This window comes from Typopeltis vanoorti, chromosome 3 (genome assembly GCF_054136105.1).
Source record: "Typopeltis vanoorti isolate ZY-2024b chromosome 3, IOZ_Tvanoo_1.0, whole genome shotgun sequence".
Lineage (NCBI taxonomy): Eukaryota > Metazoa > Arthropoda > Arachnida > Uropygi > Thelyphonidae > Typopeltis > Typopeltis vanoorti.
In genome coordinates this window covers 135,831,947-135,854,365 of record NC_143551.1, presented here as the reverse complement: position 1 = coordinate 135,854,365, position 22,419 = coordinate 135,831,947, and the positions used below count along the sequence as shown (strand labels likewise).

Sequence of the window (22,419 nt, the reverse complement as noted above, 5' to 3'; positions counted from 1 at the left end):
AGGAATAGGCACTCGACGTGTTGAAACTTTGTTGTTTTGTAGAGGATTATAAGAATTGAGAAGACGTTGAGTACTTTTTTCAGAAAAGCCATTGAGTTTCATGTGTTGTTGGATAGTAGATAATCAAAAGTAGAACAATTAGTTTTGGCTCTTCTGATGAGGCATTTTAAAATTCCTGTTTTTTGACATGGATGATGGGCTGATTCTTTAAGAATATAATGACCTGTGAATGTTGGTTTCCTGTATACTGTAGTTGTAAGAATATTTGAAGGTGATCGGATGAGGAGAATGTCTAAAAAAGATAACTGGTTGTTTTCTTCTAATTCCATAGTAAACTTTATGCGATGATTCAAGGAATTAATACTGTTTAAAAAGGAAGGTAAAGCGTTTTTGCTGTGAGGCCAAATAATAAATATGTCATCTATATATCTTACCCAAAAAGATGGTTGAGGGAAAATAGATGCGAAGAAGACTTTTTCTAAATATTCTAAATAAAAGTTGCCTAAGGCCGGAGAAAGAGGACTTCCCATGGCCGTTCCTTCTACTTGGCTATAAAATTTGTTTTGATATATGAAATATCCAGAATGTATTACGAAATCAAATAGTTTTATAATATCTCGAGGAAAGATGTCAGCAAGTAATTTTAAAGTTTCCTTTATATCATTCAGCCTTATGTCGCAAGTATCCTTGAAACAACAAAAGTCATTCCTGGTAGCAATGTATTAAATTCGGAATTCTTCCAAAAATTTGTCAAGTATCTCAATTTGCATTTCAACTGAAACATTTGCAGAAGCAGATATTTAATTCAAGCTGTATCTAGATTGTCTAGGCAAAATGACTGTAAAATCTCTCATGATAAGTGACTTTGTAACTTATTGTGTTCGGTTTTACATTGTTTTTTTTTTTTTATAAAGGGAATGTACTCAGAAGATCAATAAGTGACCATAATTGCCATGGATAAAGAGCTCCAAAGATGTGCGAAGAAGGACATCCTCATGTCGAAGGTAAATATGTGACCAAATTTGAGAGACGTGCAAATGCACACAAAGAGAAGTCTGGGCCCTATATAAGGCAGTTCGCCGGAAAGGAATTTTATTTTAGGGTTTTCGATCTCTTCCCTTACCTGACACTGTCAATGAAGATATTGAGTCCTAATTTAATTTTGTGGAAAACTTAAAAGGGAGAGAAAATGGTTGGATTTTCATTTACTAATAATTCTTAGAAATAAATTAGTAGGTAAGGCTAAGATGATCTTAAATACTTTGCCTATTTTGCAAGATACGTTAGATTATAAAAAAATTAAAAGTACATTAATAGCAGAATATTCTAAGGTAAGAGATGTAAGTCCGAATTTGTAGAAATTGCATAAATGCATTCAAGGAAATAAAGAAACTGTTTCGGATTACTACAATAGATTATTAAGCATAGCTAATAGGTTAAATGTCTCAAAAAGATGAAAGGTCGCACCAAGAATGGTCTGTATTCCGTAGGCTTAAGGGACGATTTGAAAGAGATGGCCTACAAGAAAAAGATTAAGTGTCTAGATGAATGTTACCAACCTGTTAGAGAAAGGGAAGAAAGACTTGGAGACATCCATCAGTCCTCCATTCTCAAACAGGTGCATGCTTTAGAACAAAGTAGCATCATTACAAGTGTCCGTGTGGTTAGCCAAGTGGTTATGTGCTCCGCAACCATATGTGGGAAAGGAGTGTACTGCGTTTGATTCTCACTGCTGATGTGAGGAGCTAAGGATCTTTCTCTCAGACATAGCTAAGTTAGCTGGTCTTGGGCGTAGACTGCAGGGTTTTTCTCCCCAGTTTACCTGGGGTTTTTCCTCCCGGAAGCAGGCAAACTGGTCTTAAGAACACAATGCTTCACAGACAATTACACATGGTTGAGTGTGGGGATAATGACCACACCTCGTAGTGAGTTATGAAACCCAAAAATGGGAGGCCAAGGCCCTACATGAGGCTGTAATGCCAAAGAAGAAGAAGAAGTGTCATTAAAGTAACATTAACTGTAAGGTTAAAAATGAGATTCAGAAAGACAAAGATACCAAAATTGAGGGAAATAATAAGAAATGTGAAGATTCGTATCGCAACAGAGATATTAGTTTGGATGCTAATTCTAAACCTAAATCAGCAATTTCTTAAAACTAGATTTGCTAAAGGAATACATTGGCAAGAAGTACAGAAACAACAAAGACCGATATTAGAAGGGCAAGAGAGAATATTCGAAATGTTAGAAGAGCTAAAGGAAAATAGGACTTAAAAAACAGATAAATCATCTAGTGAAACTATGAGTATAGAAGTAATAAGGAAAGAATTCAGCCTAAGTGCTAACAAAATAGGGCATATAACTGAGTATTGTTATAGACGAAAAAGGTATGACTATAAGGAAAGAAAGAGAATAAGTTACGACTCAAACAGTGTGTTAGTAAATAGTGACTTACTGAGTAATCATGCTAGTAGATTTAATTGTGATTTGCGTAGTCAATGTAATTTCACTGGTACCACAGGTTCCAGTATGGTGTCTTAATACACCATGGCAGTTTTGACCCTTTTTCTCAGAAATGCAACTTGGATACTTCTCTGAACTATGGCATGTGCTGTGCATGTAAAGATTGTTTTGGCAGTTAAATGACTCTTCAAAGGTGAAAATCTTCTCATCTGTTGTTTGTATCCCCAGAGAACTGCCTTTGATTTTATCATAAGTTGTGGTGTTAGGAAGTGTTCAGTAGAACAATGACAGGCTACCACTCCCAGGTCATCAGTCAGTATATGTGACATCACTCTCTGTGAAACATTCATCTCTCACAACACCACTTTCTTCTTCCTCAAAGGATCACAGTGGAGGCATGCCTTCAGAGTCCTCACAAGCTGTTGTGTCCTAACACAGCATGGTCAATCTGTTCTTTGGCAGTCAGATGTTTTCTGTGTTGTTATGATAGTTAATGTCTGATACACAAACTTTCTAGTTTGTGTATTCTAAAAACACTTGATCCCAAGTGTTTTTAGCATGTTGAAAATAACAGGTGGCTGCATTCCAACCTTGAAGTGCTATTACACAGTTCTCATAATCTTCTCTCCCCACTGCATGTTAACCCATACAGCTAGACAACTCTCTCTACTGATAAACACGCAAATGGCGGCTGTGCACAGTATCACTAACAGAACCAGGCTCGCACAATTCTGTAAGCAGTGTGTATGTGCAGAAGTTGTAACAGCATTTATGGCAAGACTGTATATATTCTGAAAAACAGCGAAGCTTTATTCTCTATATGTATTAGCTAAATATGAATACAAAATTTTTCTTTTAATGCATCTCCCTCCCACAAAAGGTTTTTGATGTAGATCTATAGTACTTTCATGACATGGGTGAGCAAAGGATCCCCCTTTTATTAATTTTTATTTCTTAAAAATATTTTTCTTTATTATTTAGTCTAGAAATCCTGGTTTAGAGACCAAAAATGGAACTTTTTCAAGCCACTTCAAGTGTTCAAATAAATGAGGGAGTAATCTTGCACCAGGTGACGAAATTCATAGTTGTATTCAAACCTACAGCCTGCTGAGTGAACAGCAGTTAGGCTAAATGCTCAGCCTACCAAACAAGAAAATGATATGATGATTACAGTTTCATTTTTTTTATATTTTTCTTTCTCTTGTATTTAATAACAAATTTAAAATTCATGATCTATATAACATTTATTTGTTTGTCAAGATATCAAGCCAAAACAAACACTGACAATAGTTACACTAATAGTTTGGTACCTGACAACTCTCAACCAACCTTAGTTAAGGAGAGTGTCAGATCTCTCACTGTACTCATCTTATTAGAGAACAAGCACAAAGTTTAGGAGCAACAAACATAGTCACAGCTAATCACACAGTTCAGCAATTAATGACAAAAAAAAAAGTATTGAATTAGACTTGATAAAGCAGAAGTGAAACCCAAATGAGTGGCTGAATTTAAATAAACTGACTGAATATACCTGCATATGATCTGTGTTGAATCAGTAAACGTTAAAAAAAAGGGCTACTGATTTGAGATTGTGTAGGCAGGAATCATTTCACTCAACATTCTAAAACTGAATTTGTTATTACACAATACTGCAACAAAGTCCTTGGACTCACCATGGGAAGTAATTCTACACAAAAATCTCTGAAAACCTGTTTGAAAAAAAAAAAAAGCATTAAAAAGTGTAAGAAATAAAACTACTTTTCATGCTTTTGATTCCTATTTGCCAAAATACAACATGATCCTTTCACAACATGTGAGATTATTTCAAAAATAAATTATTTAAAAAGATCACTTCAAATCGAATATCAAATGAAAGTACAGAATTCTGGATTCGTCCTTCCATATTTGTAGCTTAAAATGTTACATGCAGATAATTATTCTGGAAAGGAATATTTTATCCTCCCAATCCGTTACAGCAAACTCTTCACTACAAGAAATGTTTCTCTGGTCCCCATATTATCATGTATCCATGTGTTGAGGTTTCAGTGCTGAGAGGACATCATGTTGGAAGTTTAATGGAATATTTTCAGCACTGGGAAAGGATTAAAACTATGCGTCCATATTTCGTCTCAGTCACTGAGACATCTTTAGGGATTACAAATAACTTTTGTAACAACATGCTCAAATACAATACAATACAATACTAAGTGAAACACGTGGGTAACTCTAAAGTCCTATCTAGGTGCGCCCTCTATGGGCATTTGTAGGTGGCCTAGGATATAACGTGTGATCTCTGATAATTAATTTTCCCAAATGTTATTCCATTAAACCTCCAGCATGATATCATCATGTAAGGTGACAAATTTTAGAATTGCATGGCATAAACTCTCTCTTGCAAGACTAAAAATCATTAGCTGTTACTTCATGCAATACTAAGAAAAGGAACAAATTCTTGTTGCATGAAATGAAACCAAAAAATTGTAATATTGCTTCAAATTAACTTGGAAACAACTTGCTGACTGAATTTCAAAAGTGAATTTTGTATATCTTTATACTAGACCATATTGAGTATTAAAACTTTACAAACCTGTCGAGCTCTGAATTGTTGCCAGTCTCTTGAGGTGTGTCAGACTCTCAGCACCTAACTGATTTAGTATACCCGGTAACATCTCAGTGATTTCTATGAAATAAAATAAATAGGTAACACTTAATGAGAACCTAAAGAAAATTATACATACATATATATTACTAAAGAAAATTATACATACATATATATAGATATAAAATAGCATGCAGTTTTTTGCATAAGCAAAATATTGGCTTTTAGTACAAGCATGTCAGACACCTTACTTTTATGGCTACTTTTTATTAAAAAGTGGCCATAGTATTATGATGCAATAGACTGGTAGCATTTCTTGAACCAATTTTTAATTCAACAAAGCAAAGAAAAATAGTCAATTTTCACCATAGCAAACACTATTAACACAAATCACCTGAAACCAATAGGTACAATGTGCTAAAGAAAATTCACAATCACAAACTATCCACATGGTTACTAGGTGTCTGTCTGCTATAGTGAACTAACTGTATGGGAAATTAAAGGATTGTGCTTAATGATATTTTCATTTGTATACATTTTTCTCTATATGCATACCAATCTTTCAGCTGTTTATTTAAAGCATGTTACATGATCATCATATCTGTTTTTGTCCAAATGTCAAGTCTTCAAGAATTCTTGATTTCCCCCCCCTTCTTTTCTCATTTCTGTTGGTGATATTAGAAGAAAAAGTAAAGTTACTTATAAGTCTTTATTCCTTAAGCAGCTGAAATTAACGAAACATTCAGTATTATGTTCCAAGCACATTTTTATTTTCCTTATCTATACTTTTCTAAAATAGCCATGGGAAAATGCTCATAATCAGCAAGCAAGAAATAGAGACCAATTGCTTACCGATTTATAAAAAAGCGTTTCTGCAAACTTCAGGAAATGAAAAGGTGTTAAAGATGTACTGTATTTATTTTGTTATTTTTAAATGACTAAACTGGAACACGTACATAAAATTTTATTTTTCAAAAATTTGGCAAAATTCTGGTTTCTTAATTTTAGTATTTACTTTATGTATCTGTTTATAAACAGGTTATTGAATCAGGTTGATATCACCCATTTCCATGAAAAATCCTTTTGAGTGAATGTAACCTCACATTATGCTAAGGATAACACAATTTTTTAATCAATTTTATGTATTGAAAAGTTAATATTTTATCACACATTTTTTGGAATATGTAAACAAGACTAACGTACTCAAAGAGTATCATAAAAGTACACCAAATGAAAAAGCAATACAAATCTTAATTGTGAATATTAGATGTGTGAATGTGTGCACACTAGGATGACTTGATTAAAAAAAAAAAAAAAAAAAAAAAAAAAAAAAAAAAAAAAAAAAACCAGTGAACTTTTCCATGAAGAATCACAACATAGTATTATTTACACTGTAATGTAAAGAAGAGGTAGTATATATGACAAGTTTTAGCAGATTTTTTTTAAGTGCTTCTGCTTTAGACTGGTTGAAAGTTAGTCTCTCCCATCAAGTAAAGTTGATGATCAAACTGGGCATGTTCTGCAGTCTACATTTTCCTTGAAAACTTTTATATATCATTGCTTTTATACTCTAATGGCCATAATCATGAATACATGTTTGATTAAAATGAGAAATAATACTTCTGAAAGGTACTCATATATAGACTAGACTAAGATGAGCCCTGAATATTTGTAGTATTTCTGATTAAGACAGTACATTTACAGGGAAAGGGGATAAACATAATTTCCCCAAAATTCCCAAATTGTTACAATTTGTAACAATTTGGGAAATTTGTTAGTAACAAATTGTTACTAACAAACTTAGTAACAATTTGTTCCCAAATTGTTACAAAGTTTTTCGGATATGATTAATAATGTGACGGACACCATTTTTATTCTTTAGCATTTATGGTTTCTTGTTACAATTACATAAAAAGTCCTGATTAAACAGGTTTAAAGAATTTTAATTTATGTAATAGTTTATTGCACTGTATAAAAATAATTAAGGCTCTATTCATTTGGATATTTAAATGCTAAGTAATCAAAATACAGGTGACAAATAACACAACAAATAATAAAACTATGAGATGTCTACAGGTAAGTTTACCTCCTTAAGATTTCTTAAGTATTCATCAGACCTTGCTATAAAAATCATTATTACACAACATCACCAACTGATACACAATTTCAAGCAGGGGCCTAATGAATGCCTATCCCTTTTCATTTGCCTGTTCAGGATCTGATAAGTACAAAGAACTTATCAGGATCTGATAAGTACAAAGAACTTATCAGATCCTGAACAAGCAAAAAAATACACCCAAACATTCAGCCAATTTTTCTGATAATCATAAATGATATGCCAACACAAATTCAACTATATTAAGTTATAAAAATAAAAAACAAACCTTTTAACAGTTCAACATCAGATTTAGATGAAAAAATTTCTTATATATATTAAAATTAATGTACTTTTTAATCTTGAGTAACCTCACCAAAGCCGATAACTGTCATTTCTTCTACTTAGCACAACAGAGGATTATTGCAGAAAATTTGCAGCATGCCTATATAGCTAAAGTTACTGCATAAATCAAAACTGATTAAACTTTCACAACTAACAACTGTTAAATGGCAATCAGTGATTCATATGCCAAAATGGTTAAATTTTCTTTATGAATAATTTAGATATAATGGAAAGAACATTTAGCAGAAGCCTACTGGAAATTTTTTTAAGGAAAAGAACTACATGATGGAACACTGAGTTAATGCCTTCCTTTTCTTATTATATATGAAGGTTGTTTGAAAAGTTTGGTAAAAATATAAGTTCAACATATCTTTTTTGGAAAAAATCACCTTTATTTCTCAATATAGTCTTCATCAAGGTCTACATATTTGGTCCAGCTAGGTTCCAAATTTTTCATCCCATCTAAAAAGTAGGATTTGTCAAATTGTGCAAAATAGTCATTGACAACCTTGATGACATCCTTGTACGAAGAAAATTTATTCCCACAAAGCCATTTTTTTTTTTTTTTGGAACAAGAAGTCACATGGTACCAAGTCTGGAAAATACGGTGGATGTGGAACCAATTCAAACCTCAATTCGTGCAATTTTGTCATTGCGACGGGCGATGTGTGGGATGGTGCATTGCCTTGATGAAAGAGTATCAAGACTATTTTGTGCACCAATTTTGGCTGTTTTTTTCTTCAGTTCTCCTTTTAAATGGTCCAACAACGATGCATAAGACTCCTGTTATTGTCTTACCCTTTTCCAAATAGTCTATCATGATAACTCCTTGGGAATCCCAAAAAAACAGTGGCCACTACCTTCCCAGCTGACGAAACGGTCTTCACTTTTTTTTTTTCAGTGCTCTTTCACCGGGCACTGTCCACTACGTTGAACTGTCTTTGCGCATGCAGCTTTTTCATGTGCAATTTTTTGTGCAAGATATTATACACCCGTTCAGTTGAGATGCTTACAATCTCAGCAACTCATGCACTTTCACTTGGCGGTCTTCCATAATGATACCATGGATTTTGTCAATCATTTTCTTCATAGTGACCTCAATAGGGCACCTGGAGCACGCTTCATCTTCAATGGACTTATAATCATGGTGTAGAGTCTCTATGAACTGCATCCAACTCGGCTTTGTTCTGTGCAACCGTCCACTTTTTCAAATAAAAGTGTTTTATCACTAAACTTGTTTTTATCAATTTTTATGAAAAATATGAAAATTTGTAATTTTTATGAAAATTACAAATTTTCATAAAAATTTTGGCAAACAGTCATTTTAAATAACTGTGTTTGCCAAACGAAAACTATGCGTTGCACGTGGCTAAAATTTCACCCTGGTTTCCAAATTCAGAACGTTAATGTCCCTCAAACCTAATCTTCATTCATGTCCCATTTTCTTCTTTCCAAGATTCCATCAGGAGTCTGTAAATGCTTTCCATTGGTCTTAGTTCAGCAAAACTCTTCTTCTCACATTCTATTAAAGTCGATTTCCTCCATGTATTTTTAGGACAGCCACACTTTCTTTTTCCTTGTGGATTCCATTCCAGGCTGCATGACAGATTTCTTCATGATTTTTCCTAAGTGTATGTCTAATCCACCTAAATTTGTTTTCTGATATTTCAAGGTTGACTTTTTTGCTGATTTGTTCTTTTCCAGAGGCCTTAATTAGTAATAATTCGTGGTCACCAAATTTAAAGTATGCTCTGCAGAAATAAGTTTATGAATGTGTGTAGTTTTCTTCGCAACCAGCCACGTTTCACATCCATATAAAAGAACTGGCTTAATACATGCATTAAATATTTTTAATTTGTATCTGTGTGAATATTTTTTATTTTGCATAAACTAAATTTAGCATATGCACTTCTTGCTTTTGAATCCTTATGTCAACATCTCTAGTTGCTTCTCCATCTGAAGATAAAACACTGCAGAGATATGTAAAATGTGAAACGGTTTCAATTTTTCTATTTTCAATTGAACTTGGCTTGTTGTTCACATTGATTCTCATTTCTTTTGTTTGTATTTATTCTTAAACCAACTTTCAGTGATTCTTCTTGTAATGTGGTTAGTTTGTTTTGGATATCTGCATGTCTGTGAGCAATTAGACATACATCAGGCCAGCACCAGTATAAATAATAAGGGAGATAGCAGACATCCCTTTTGCATTCCAGATACAGTTTGAAAGGGTTGTGACAGATATCATGCGGACCATACATGATCTATTTGGCCTAAAACCAGACTGCTCTTTTCTCATGCCCTCATCTAAAATATTAAAGATTTTTGAAAGAATAATTTTGTAGAAAATCTTGCTAATGACACATACAGGTTTATGCCCCTCCAATTATTACAGCTTTCGCTATCTCCTTTCTTTGATAATTGATGCCACATTTAAGCCTTTTTAAATGAATTAACTCAAAGAATCAATAATTATGCTATCATGACTATCTTAATGTTGAAACTCCACAAATTCATTTGTCATCTTTGTCAGTATCCTTTAAATGTTGCAGTAACAGCTGGATCACAGGTAGTTGAGTGGCCAGCATTGGGTGAACAGTGAACATGCTGGGTTTAGGCCTGGCAGAAGCTACTATGATCAGATCCTAGCTCTTACAACCCACATAGAATCTGGGTACCAAAAGGGTTTAAAAACAGGTACTCCCTTTATAGACTCACTATCAGCTTATGACAGTATGGAAGAAAAGTTTACTGTATAAAGCAGCTAAAATAATCAACTGAGAAAACACTCTCTGATTTCCACCTAAATAACCATGAGGCTTATAGAAAAATAAAAATAAATTTCTGCAATAGGACTAATCAATGAAATTAACTCTTGACCATAGTCTTAACTTACCAAAAACATTTGGAGAGAAAAGTTAAAGATATCTGCTGGGAACAACAGTATAAACAAGCTGACAGGCACAACTTGGAGTTGTAATGCCTAGACTCTTAGAACAGCAGCCCTAGCTCTAGTCTTTCCTGTGTTGCAGAGCATTGTTTGCCAGTTTGCAGCCAAAGTCATCACGTCTCTCATAGACACACAACTTTTGTCACTGCTTTCCAACCTCTGGGTAGGATCTATTAAAAAATCACATCTCTTAAACAAGAATGAAAGTATGACATAATTCCAAACTAAGCCTGTTTCTCATCAAGCTCGCACATTTTACATGGCAGTTCAGCAACAGCAATATTCAACTTTCTTTTGGACTTCATATTCGTTCAACTGTAAGAAAATTCTCTCAAAACTGAAAGAACCTATTATTTTGATATTAATTTCGAACAGTTTACTGTGGAAACTATATATTAAGCAATAAGAACACAGACCTTCCACAGCTCAGCTGGTTGTGACAATACCCTTTGGCTGGAAAGACCTCGAGTTTGAATTCCACCCAGGATGTGAACCTTTATCAGAGCTTTCTGAATGAAAGGTTAGCTGGTCTCATACAAAAATGGCAGGATTTTTACCTCCCAGAAATTTGGATTTTTTACCCTGCAAAACAAGCAAACTGTCCATAAGAGCACATGCCATGTAGACATCAGAACATTAACGAGGTCTCAAACTTGCAAAGTTACTTGGCTATGAAAGGTTACTCAACCTAATACACAAGGAAAATGGAAATGGGAGATATATACATAAGTGCAACATGATACTTATACAAGATTTGTTCCCACATCAATGAACAAGATATTATAAAAAGGTATTGCACATTATAAAAAATAAATATGTTTTAGTACATTATGATTACTTTTTAATATAAAGTAATTAAAATGCAACGAATGTAAAATAAAGAGCCATTAATATAAATCAGAATAATGTCTATTTTGTAATCAAAATTCTTTACATAAGAAAATTTTAAACATAGCAGGGTTTACTTTCATTCACATGAATTAATCCAAGTTTCTTATGTAAATATTTGCTTGTATCACCAGGGTTATAGGAAAATGTTACAAAAAATAAATAAAAAGCAACACAAACATAAAGATGACAGAGTGAACGAGGGACTAAAAATACCAAATCTTGAATAGGAAAGCTACTGAGCAAATGAAGCTGAGAAACCTCAGAAATACCAAAACATGAAGAGATGTGACAGGTCTCTTGATTACAACCGACTGTGAAACTAAAGTGGAAACTTCCAATTACTCTATTCATTATTAGCCGGAAACTATTAAAAACGTTATCTTAGTACTTACATGGTCAGAGGTACTTAAAAACACAAATCTTTTTCAATACTTTAACACTACATCTGCATGAGTCACTAAAGTCGGACACTCCACTGCACACTGTTGTGAACAGAATGAACTTACCCATTATTGTAGCTCTTAGCCTCACTCTTCAAGAATAATATTCGACATAATGATTCATTAATCAAAATACTCCATTTAATTCAAAAACTCAGAATTAATTATCTCTCCATCAGATAATCTAGCTAGTCTAGATGTTGTAACCTTACTCACCAATATCTCAGTAGGTGATTCTCTCATTCACATTGAAAATTACTTTATCCAGATGGAGTGTAAATATACAGACATTGCCTTCAATCAATTTTCTTGAAATGGGAAAGTCCATATTTATAATTACCAATATGGTTCAGTGATGAGTAGCTGCTTGTCTTCACCTGCTGCCAATCTATACATGAAAAAAAAAAAAAAAAAAAAAAAAAAAAAAAAAAAAAAAAAAAAAAAAAAAACGAAGCAGCAGCTCTATCTTAAAGTCAATTAACTGTTCTATTTGGTAGAGACACTGACAACATATTCATTGCCCGGAAACATAGTCAACCAGAACTAAATAATTTTTGCCACTTTCTCAACACATATCAAAGGATAAAATTTATTACTGAATTGGAAAGCAATAATAAATTATTATTATTATTTAAATCAACAACAAATGGGATATATTTCTGGAAGTCCAATGTAAACCCACTCACAGGGTCACTATCTTCATGATATAAAAAATTTAACATTAATGCCCAAAGAAGAAAGAACTGTGCTTCAGAGAATGAGCTGGGATCTATATAATCAATTAATTCTTAGTGGTTATCCTAACAGTAGTGACAAGTTTTTATATACAGGGAAGCCTCAATACTCAAAAAACAGAAATCAGATACAAAATACTAATCTCCCTGTTATAACATTGGGATGCTTATTTGCACTGTTTCTTTTTTTTATAAAGATTTAAATGATGAAGCTGCTCAAAGTAGTTCAAATAAAAGGGTGGTCAGAAATATTCTTGGCCTCAACCATAGATGGCAACACTACTGGCAAGATTTTTTTTTCTACAATGGTAAATCTGTCATAAGCATCCACGTGAAATTGCAAGTCATTCTATCAAGTAGTTTGTTTTATACGGCTATCTAAAGCAAAAGTTTTGTTTGTATCCCTTGAAATGCATACAATTGAGTATTGTACAGTTATAAAATTCTTTGTAAACAAAGGCTTAACGCCAAAAAAATTCAGTCGCAGTTCATAAAAGTTTATGTGCACTCTTCTCCTTTGTTTTCGACAATTAAGAAATGGGCTGCCGAGTTTAAACATGAAGGACGTCCAAAAAGTATAACACCACCAGAAATCACTGATCAAGTGCACGACATGATATTAGATGACCAGCGAGTCAAAGTGCGTGAAATTGCTGCAACTATAGGCATTTCAAAAGAACGTGAAGGATATATTTTGCATGAAGAATTGCAAAGGAAAAAGCTTTGCGCAAGGTTGGTGCTGAGCTTGCTCACAGCAGATCAAAAATGCACATGCATGAAAATCTCTGAACAGTGCTTGGAGAGTTTAACAAGAATAAAACTGATTTTGTGCATCAATTTATTACTATGGATGAGACTTGGATTCACCATTACACACCAGAATCCAAACAGCAGTAAAACTCTTCCTCACTGGTCAGCATTTTTCTTCGAATCAAGAGGTGATTTGCAGTGTAGAGGGGTATTCTGCAGAACTTACTAAGAACCACAACAGGTACAGGAGCATCGTTGGAATAGATGTATTAGCCTTAAGGGAGATGATGTTGAAAAATAATTTTGAAATTATAAATTCGTTTTTTTTTTTTCATTGTTAGGCCGAGAACTTTTCAGACCACCTAGGTGTCTATAAATTTACTGTTCATGCAGAAATGCTTTACAGCCTCTGTATCTAGTTCCCCTTGGTTAGAAAAATCTGGGTTCAAATCTCATCTAGGATGAGAAGAATCTTTACTGAATTTTTTTTTTCTCTCGTGTAAAATGGTTTTTTCAATTTGCAAAACAAGAATAACGAGCAAAAGAACACACACAATGGTAGATAAGATTAATTGCCCTATTGGAACATTAAGTTACCAAGAAACTAAATTATTTGACTGACAGGTCTAACACAAATAGGAAGATAGGATGGGTTGGGAGAATTTTGGAATACTGACAAATAATACTAATTTGGAGGAAAATAATCAATCAAGGAAATTAGTAATAATGTCCTGTAAACCTCTTGAAGGAACACATCGGGAATTTAATGATAAGATAAAAATTATATACAACAGTTGTTTGGAAAGTTTGGTAAAAAAACGAGTTAAACACTTTTTTTTTTTTTGGAAAAAATCACCTTTATTTCTCAACATAATCTCAATTGAGGGCTACAAATTTGGTACAGTGAGATTCTAATTTTTTCATCCCATCTAAAAAATAGGATTTGTCAAATTGTGCAAAATAGTCACTGACAGCCTTGATGACATCCATGTTCGAAGAAAATTTTTTCCCACTGAGCCAAATTTTTAAATTTGGGAACAAGAAGTCACACAGGCCATGTTTGAAGAATATGGTGGATGTGGAACCAATTTGAATCTCAACTCGTGCAATTTTGACACTGCGATGCCCAATGTGTAGGACGATGCACTGTCTTGATGAAAGAGCACTTTTTTGTGCACCAATCTTGGCTGTTTTTTTTCTTCAGTTCTTTTAAACGTTCCAACGACCCATAATACACTCTTTATTTTCTTACCCTTTTCCAAATAGTCTTATCATGATAATTCCTTGGGAATCCCTAAAAACAGTAACCACCACCTTCCAAGCTGACAAAATGGTCTTTGCTTTTTTCGATACCCTTTCACTTGGTATTGTCCACTGTTTTGACTGCTGCTTGGACTCAGGTGTGTAGTGGTGAATCTAGGTTTTGTCTAAAGTCACAAATCGATGGAAAATATCCTTCGAATTTTGATTAAGCATAGTCAAACACTGTTGTTGAAATGTCTTTTTGCATGCGTTTTTGATCAACAGTCACAATTGCAGCACCATTGCATACACACAGCTTTTTCATGTGCAATTTTTTGTGTAGGATTTCATACACCCATTCAGTTGAGGTGCCTACAATCTCGGCAATCTCACGCACTTTCATTTGGAGGTCTTCCCTAATGATACCATGGATTTTATCAGTCATTTCCTTCGTAGTGACCTCAGTCGGGTGTCCAGGGTGTGCTTCATCTTCGATGGACTCACGACTGTGTATAAACTCGTTTATCCAAAAATAAATAGTCTTTAATGCTGGTACAGAACCAGTATGAACTGCATCTAACTCGACTTGGATCTGTGTGGCCTTATACCCGCAAATAAAAGTGTTTTATCACTGCACGAAACTCATTTTTCTCCACTGTTATGAAAAATGCGAAGTCGTTTTAAATGTTTGCCAAACAAGAATTACACATTGCATGTGGTTAAAATTTTGACAGGGGTCATGAAAAAGATGATATGCACCGACAGTGGTATGAACGAACGAATTGTGTTGCTGTCTATTGGAAATTTCCCAAAGTTTTTACACAACCCTCACACACAGCAAAAAAGTATGCCCAACCGCATTACGTGCTGCTAAATACACTTAGGGGGTACTTAAGGGTCAAAGCAGTATAACTAAGAGGGGAACTCCACATAGCCTTTAAAGGAATGCGGAGAACCGACCAGAGAACACCACGTTCCAACATAAAAATGTGCACAAATTCACATGGAGAGAAGAGACAAGGAATAAAAAAAGTCTCATTGACTATGTTATTGTTGATAATGATGTTTTCTCCCTGGTGCAGGACACCAGAGTGTACACAGGATTGGAAATTCGAAGTGATCACTATTTAGTCTTGAGCAGGATAAAATTGAATTTCATATTGAAAAGAATGACATGTAAGAAAGCTTTAAAGCGAATAAAAGTTAAGCAGCTCTCAGATGTGAACTGTAGACTAAAATACACAAAGGTTATTGAAGAAATGAGAGTTTGAAAACAAGAACCAAACCTTGGAGATTCAGTGGCAAACCTTGAAGAAAAACCTGATTGATTCAGCCAGAGAGGCATGTGATGAGGTTGTCTGCAAGGATAGAAAAATCAGAACTCCATGGTGGATGCAGGAAGTTGAAGAGGCAGTGAAGGAAAAGAAGAAAAAGAATATCAAAAGTTCCTGGCAAATAAGTCAGCTTGTGCGCTTAGAGAATACAGAGACAAATGTAAGAAAGCTAAACAGTGTGTAAAACTAGCTAACCAAAAGTCGTGGGAGGACTTCGGCAAGAACATAAAAAATAAATATCAAGAAGGTGGTAAGATATTCTGGAGGTTGTTGAAGAAGCTTACAAATGGAGGAAAGAGTGCTTAAAAGGAGTTAGAGATGATAAAGGTGACATAAAAATAGGAGAAAAAGATATCCTTGAAGTATGGAGTAAATACTTCGAAAAATTGCTAAATGAAACAAGCAGTGATGACAGCAGTGGTAAAAAACACTGACCAGACATGCAGTCAGGAATACATATCCATACTTGAAGTAGAAAAAGCCATCAAAAGCTTGAAATGTGGAAAGGCAACAAGAGTAGATGATATTCGACCAGAAATGTATGGTGGTATAAAAGTATTACAGTGGCTGCACTGCATAGTTCAGAATGCTTGGACAGAGGGACGAATTCCCAATAATTGGAGTAGAGCTGTAATAGTACCCATATATAAAAAGGGAAATAAAACTGAATGTGAGAATTACAGAGGTATATCCCTATTGAGTGTTCCTGGTAAGATATATGCAAGTATACTTGAGAAACGATTGAGAAGAATTGTGGAAGAAAAGCTTGGTGAAGAACAAACTGGATTCAGGTCAAATAGAGGTTGTCAGGATCAGATCTTCACTTTACGACAAATAGTGGAGAAATCATGGGAGTATAACAAAGATCTGTATTTAAGTTTTGTCGATATGGAAAAGGCATACGACATGGTGCAAAGAGAGAAGCTATTCAATACACTACAAGTATATGGTGTCAATGGGGGCATTATACCAAGCAATACTTAGTCTTTATTTGAGTTGTAAGACAGCAGTTAGAATTGAAGTACAGGAAGATGGTTTAATGTTAAATCTGGTGTGAGACAAGGATGTACATTATCCCCTCTGTTATTCATTATCTATATGGATCATATTATGAAGGAAAGTGGTATTCAACATGATATCAAAATTGGAGATGTTAATGTCAGCTCTTTGCTTTATGCGGACGATGTTATACTTCTAAATAAATCCGCTACAAGTCTAAAAGATTCCTTGACTAAATTGAATAACTGTTGTAATAGATATGGTATGAAAGTCAGCATTAAAAAGACAAATACAATGAAAATAGGCAGAATCGTTGAAAATCTCAACTGTGTTGTGAACGCTGACCTGTGGAACAAGTAAAACATTTCAGCTACTTAGGCACGATTTTTAGTGAAGATGGTAAATTAAATATGGAAATAGACAACAGAATCAGCAAAGCTGGTATGGTAGGAAATCAACTGAATAAATTCATATGGAATAAGAGAGAAATTAGTCGGAACACTAAATTAGCTGTATACAAGACAGTGTTCAAACCAGTTTTAACTTATGGATCTGAGAGCTGGTTCAGAAGTAAAACACTTGATCAAAGACTAGAGACCGCAGATATGAAAGTCCTGAGAAAGATTACAGGCATGAACAGATGGCATCAATGGCAATATCATATTAAAAACGAGAATATTAGGAAAGAACTTGACATTGTGAACATCCAGGAATGCGTTAGTAGAGTTAATCTCAGGTGGTATGGTCACTTAAACAGAATGGGCGAGGAAATATTAGCAAAACAAGTGTTCTCTGGCAGGTTGGCAGCAAAACGACCCAAAGGAAGACCAAGATATAGGTGGATTGATATGGTACAAAGTGCCTTAGACGATAGAAATATAAGATCTGATAATGTTGGAGTCTTGACAAGTAACAGACTGATTTGGAGGAAAATTGTAGATAGGAAGTTAGTAATGATCTAAAAGTTTCATGTAGGTCTATCATATCCTGTACACCCCTTGAGGGTACATGGCAGGAATTTGATGATGATTACCACAACTTTTCAGCACACCCTTGTAAAATGAAGATATCAGAAAGGAACTTGACAGCGCTAAGTTTGAAGAATACGTGACGAAAGCTGGCCACTTACATCATAAGAAACTTCTTTAATTCAGGGAAAAAAAAAAAAAAAAATCGCAACTAAGTTTCAGTGCAAGTTACAATAAACAAATATCACTTACATGCACTGAACAAAACAGACTGAAATGACTGCAGTATTCAATATATTCAGGAAAATATAACCGATTATTCACTGATAAAGGCAATATTAAAATCTGAAAGGATAAAAAGGAAAAAGCAGGAAACATACAACGTGCACAAATGACAACATGGTGTCTAGCTTCTTGCCCAAGTTATTATTGGCAATAACTTTAGTCCAAATTTGCTTCCATCATTTTTTTTGCATTATTGACCACGGTAAACAATCTTCTGGATTCTTCTTCCAGTTCTTTCAATGCAGATCCCGGTAAATATATTTAATTCTCACCCTCTTGATTTTTTTTTTTTTTTTTTTTTGCAAGAAAGAGATAATAATAATAATAAAAAACTCTTTTAAAAACTGAATACTAACACCTGCAAATCCCATCTATGGCATTTCTCTGATTGTTCAGTTTTGTACTTCAGAAATGATTCAATACTCATAATCAAATTCCTGACATGTACGCTCAAGGGGTGTACAGGATATGATAGTACTACATGAAAAATTTACATCAATACTAACTTCCTATCTACAATTTTCCTCCAGATCAGTCTGTTACTTGTCAAGACTAACATTATCAGATCTTATATTTCTATCGTCTAAGACAGCACTTCCCAAACTGTGGGCCGCGGCGCCCTTGAGGGCCATAGGTTTTGTTGAGGGGGGCATGAAATAATGAAAACAAATTTAAAATGTTTTAATACTAAGTAGATTTCTTTTATTTTAAAAGAAACCTATTTAACTTTTATTATTTATTTTTTTTTGTTATTTTTTTATATTTTAATGGAAAAATTCACACATTAGTGTTGGTTTACAAACTTTGCTCCCTGCGTATTTCAGTGCTTAATGAATATTAGTAAATATTGCTTATTCATATGTTTCATTTCAAAGCAGCGATTAATTGTATTTACTTCGAATGCTCTCCAGGGAAGCTCCAACTCTTCCTGTCCCTTTCATCACACGTTCGTAATCAGGGATTGTTGATATTGACTTTATATACATATCAAAACTCGTTTCATATTATCACTGTCACCTGAGCTAGTTTTCTGTTACCAATAAAAGTTTTGCATATACTTTACACATGAAAAAAACTTAAACAAGTTAATGTGGGGAGATAGTAACTCGCTTGCAGTGGCAAACAACATGCCCTCCCTAACAGCCACTATACTGCAGAGGCAATAAAAACAAGTACTTTTATTATGCCAGTGAATAAGGTATGAGGAGTCTATGTAATATATTTCTCAACAAATAGTGCAATTAGAGACAACTGGGATAAAAACACTAATTAATGAATCACATGTCCCCTCATACAGAAACTATGCTGTATAGACTGAAACAAAACCATATGTTGCATGGGCAAACACAGTATCTAACTAAAAACTATTGTTATTAATTAGATGTGTGCGAGTTCGATTTCCCAAGGCAGCAATAAAATTCAACTGAATGTGTTAAAGTTCGTAAAAGTGTTAAAACTAAGTAATATATATATATATATATATATATAATGAATGCTATGGCAGTTTCACATATGGAATTCGGTTGAAGAGAGTTAGCATTTCAACTCAATTGTCAGCTATGCTTTTATCTTTCGGTTGCGTGATCTTTTGTTAATACCGCACCAATCACATGCACGTTTTAATAATCTACCTTTGCTGTCTGTTTCACGTTAGGCTTAAGTACGGTAAAGGTAGAAAAGTCACAAAAGAGAAAAATGTTACTGGTCCGGGGAATCCCTTATTCAGGTAATATTCACTAGTTGCATGTCATCAGTCTGTGGTGTGCCAGTATCGGTAAGTGGTGATATTACTTGATCTATTCTACGTTAAAAAATTTAACCCTGAGATGGATCAGTGGCTGATAAAAAAAAAAAAAAAAAAAAAAAAAATCCCACGCTCAATCAGAAGAAGCAGAAACAGACCCAAAAAAAAAAAAAAAAAAAAAAAAAAAAGGGGGACATTATTTCATATTTTACCAGAACGGCCCGAATCATCTTCAGAACCAAACGGTAAGAGGCAAAAAATGTAATATATGCATTTGATTTTTGCAATATTTGCTGTGTATGGTTTGTATTGAATATAAATACAATAAATATTATAATAATATATCTCTCTATCATGATTTTTTTTGGGGGGGGGCAGAAATGTTTTATTTTTTTTGCAAAGCCCCCCCCCCCAGACATCCAGAAGTTTGGGAAGCACTGGTCTAAGGCACTTTTGTACTTTATCAATCCACCTATATCTTGGTCTTCCTCTAGGTCGTTTTCCTGCCAACCTGGCAGAGAACACTTGTTTTGCTAATCTTACCTCGCCAATTCTGTTCAAGTGACCATACCACCTGAGATTAGCTCTGCTAATGCATTCCTGGATGCTGACACTGTCAAGTTCTTTCCTAATATCCTCGTTTTTAATATGATATTGCCATTGATGCCATCTGTTCACACCTCTAATCTTTCTCAGGACTTTCATATCTGTGGTCTCTGGTCATGTGTTTTACTTCTAACCCAGCTCTCAGATCCATAACTTAAAACTGGTTTGAACACCGTCATGTATACAGCCAATTTAGTGTTCCGACTAATTTCAGTCTTATTCCATATGAATTTATTCAATTGACTTCCTACCATACCAGCTGTGTTGATTCTGTTGACTATTTCCATATTTATTTTTTACCATCCTCAGTAAAAATCGTGCATAAGTAGCTGAAATGTTTTACTTGTTCCACATGTTCCGTGTCCACAACACAGTTGACATTTTCAACGATTCTACCTATTTTCATTGTCTTTGTCTTTCTAATGCTGACCTTCATACCATATCTATTACAACAGTTATTCAATTTAGTCAGCGAATCTTCCAAACTTGTAGCGGATTTATTGAGAAGTATAACATCGTCCGCATAAAGCAAAGAGCTGACATTAACATCTCCAATTCTCATACCATGTTTAATACCACTTTCCTTCATAATGCGATCCATATAGATAATGAATAACAGAGAGGATAATGTACATCCTTGTCTCACACCACATTTAACATTAAATCATCTTCCTGTATTTCCTTCAATTCTAACTGCTGACTTACAACTCAAACAAAGACTAAGTATCGCTTGATATAATGCCCCATTGACACCAATATAACTGTAGCGTATAGAATACCTTCTCTCTTGGCACATTGTCATATGTCTTTTCCAGATCGACAAAACTTAAATCGTCCCTCTATCCAGGCATTCTGAACTAGTATAAAAGTGCAGCCACTGTAAGACTTTTATACCACCATTCTTCAGCATTTCTGGTCAAATATCATCTACTAATGCTGCCTTTCCACCTTTCAAGCCTTTGATGGCTTTTTCTACTTGTATGGATATGTATTCCTGACTGTATGCCTGTTGAGCGTTTTTTTTATCACTGTACAATCACTGCTTGTTTCATTTAACAATTTTTCAAAGTAATTACTCCATACTTCAAGGATATCTTTTTCTCCCGTTTTCATGTCAACTTCATCATATCTAACTCCTTTTACAGCACTCTTTCCTCCATTTCTAAACTTCTTCAACAACTTCCAGAATATCTTACCACCTTCTTGATATTTATTTTCTGTGTTCTTGCCAAAGTCCTCCCATGACTTTTGTTTAGCTGGTTTTACACACTGTTTTGCTTTCTAACATTCATCTCTGTATTCTCTAAGAGCACAAGCTGACTTATTTGCCAGGAACTTTTGATATGCTTTCTTCTTTTCCTTCACTGCCTCTTTAACTTCCTGCATCCACCGTGGAGTTCTAATTTTTCTATCCTTGCAGACAACCTCACCACATACCTCTCTGGCTGAATTAATCAAGGTTTTCTTGAAGGCTTGCCACTGAATCTCTAAAGTTTGGTTCCTGTTCTCAAACTCTTTCATTTTTTCTTCAATTAGCTTTGTGTATTTTAGTCTACAGTTCACATCTGAGAGCTGCTCAACTTTTATTCACTTTAAAACTTTCTCACATGTTATTCTTTTCAATATGAAATTCAATTTTATCCTGCTCAAGACTAAATAGTGATCACTTCCAATTTCAAATCCTCTGTACACTCTGGTGTCCTGCACCAGGGAGAAAATATCACTATCAACAATAACATAGTCAATGAGACTTTTCTTATTCCTTGCCTCTTCTCTCCATGTGAATTTGTGCACATTTTTATGTTGGAACATGGTGTCAGTAACCAATAACCAATCTATGTCCTGAGCAGAAATCCAACAGATATTAGCCATTATTATTAGCTTTGCTCTTTTCTCCAAATTTTCCCAAAATATTTTTTTATGTCTCACAATCATTTTCTACTCTGCTATTCAGATCCCCAACAAGGACCAACTTTT

General features: G+C 34.3%; 1 protein-coding gene across 1 annotated transcript in view; it reads right to left on the bottom strand.

Moving 5' to 3' along the window:
- The window catches only part of LOC150108584 (transcription factor BTF3 homolog 4-like), a 126,180-nt gene that overhangs the window by 11,350 nt on the left and 92,411 nt on the right, over positions 1 to 22,419 (bottom strand). The window contains exon 5 of the mRNA XM_090390872.1: positions 5,048 to 5,140. Within this exon, the coding sequence (XP_090246998.1) occupies positions 5,048 to 5,140 (93 nt within the window). The remainder of the gene's footprint in view (positions 1 to 5,047; positions 5,141 to 22,419) is intronic.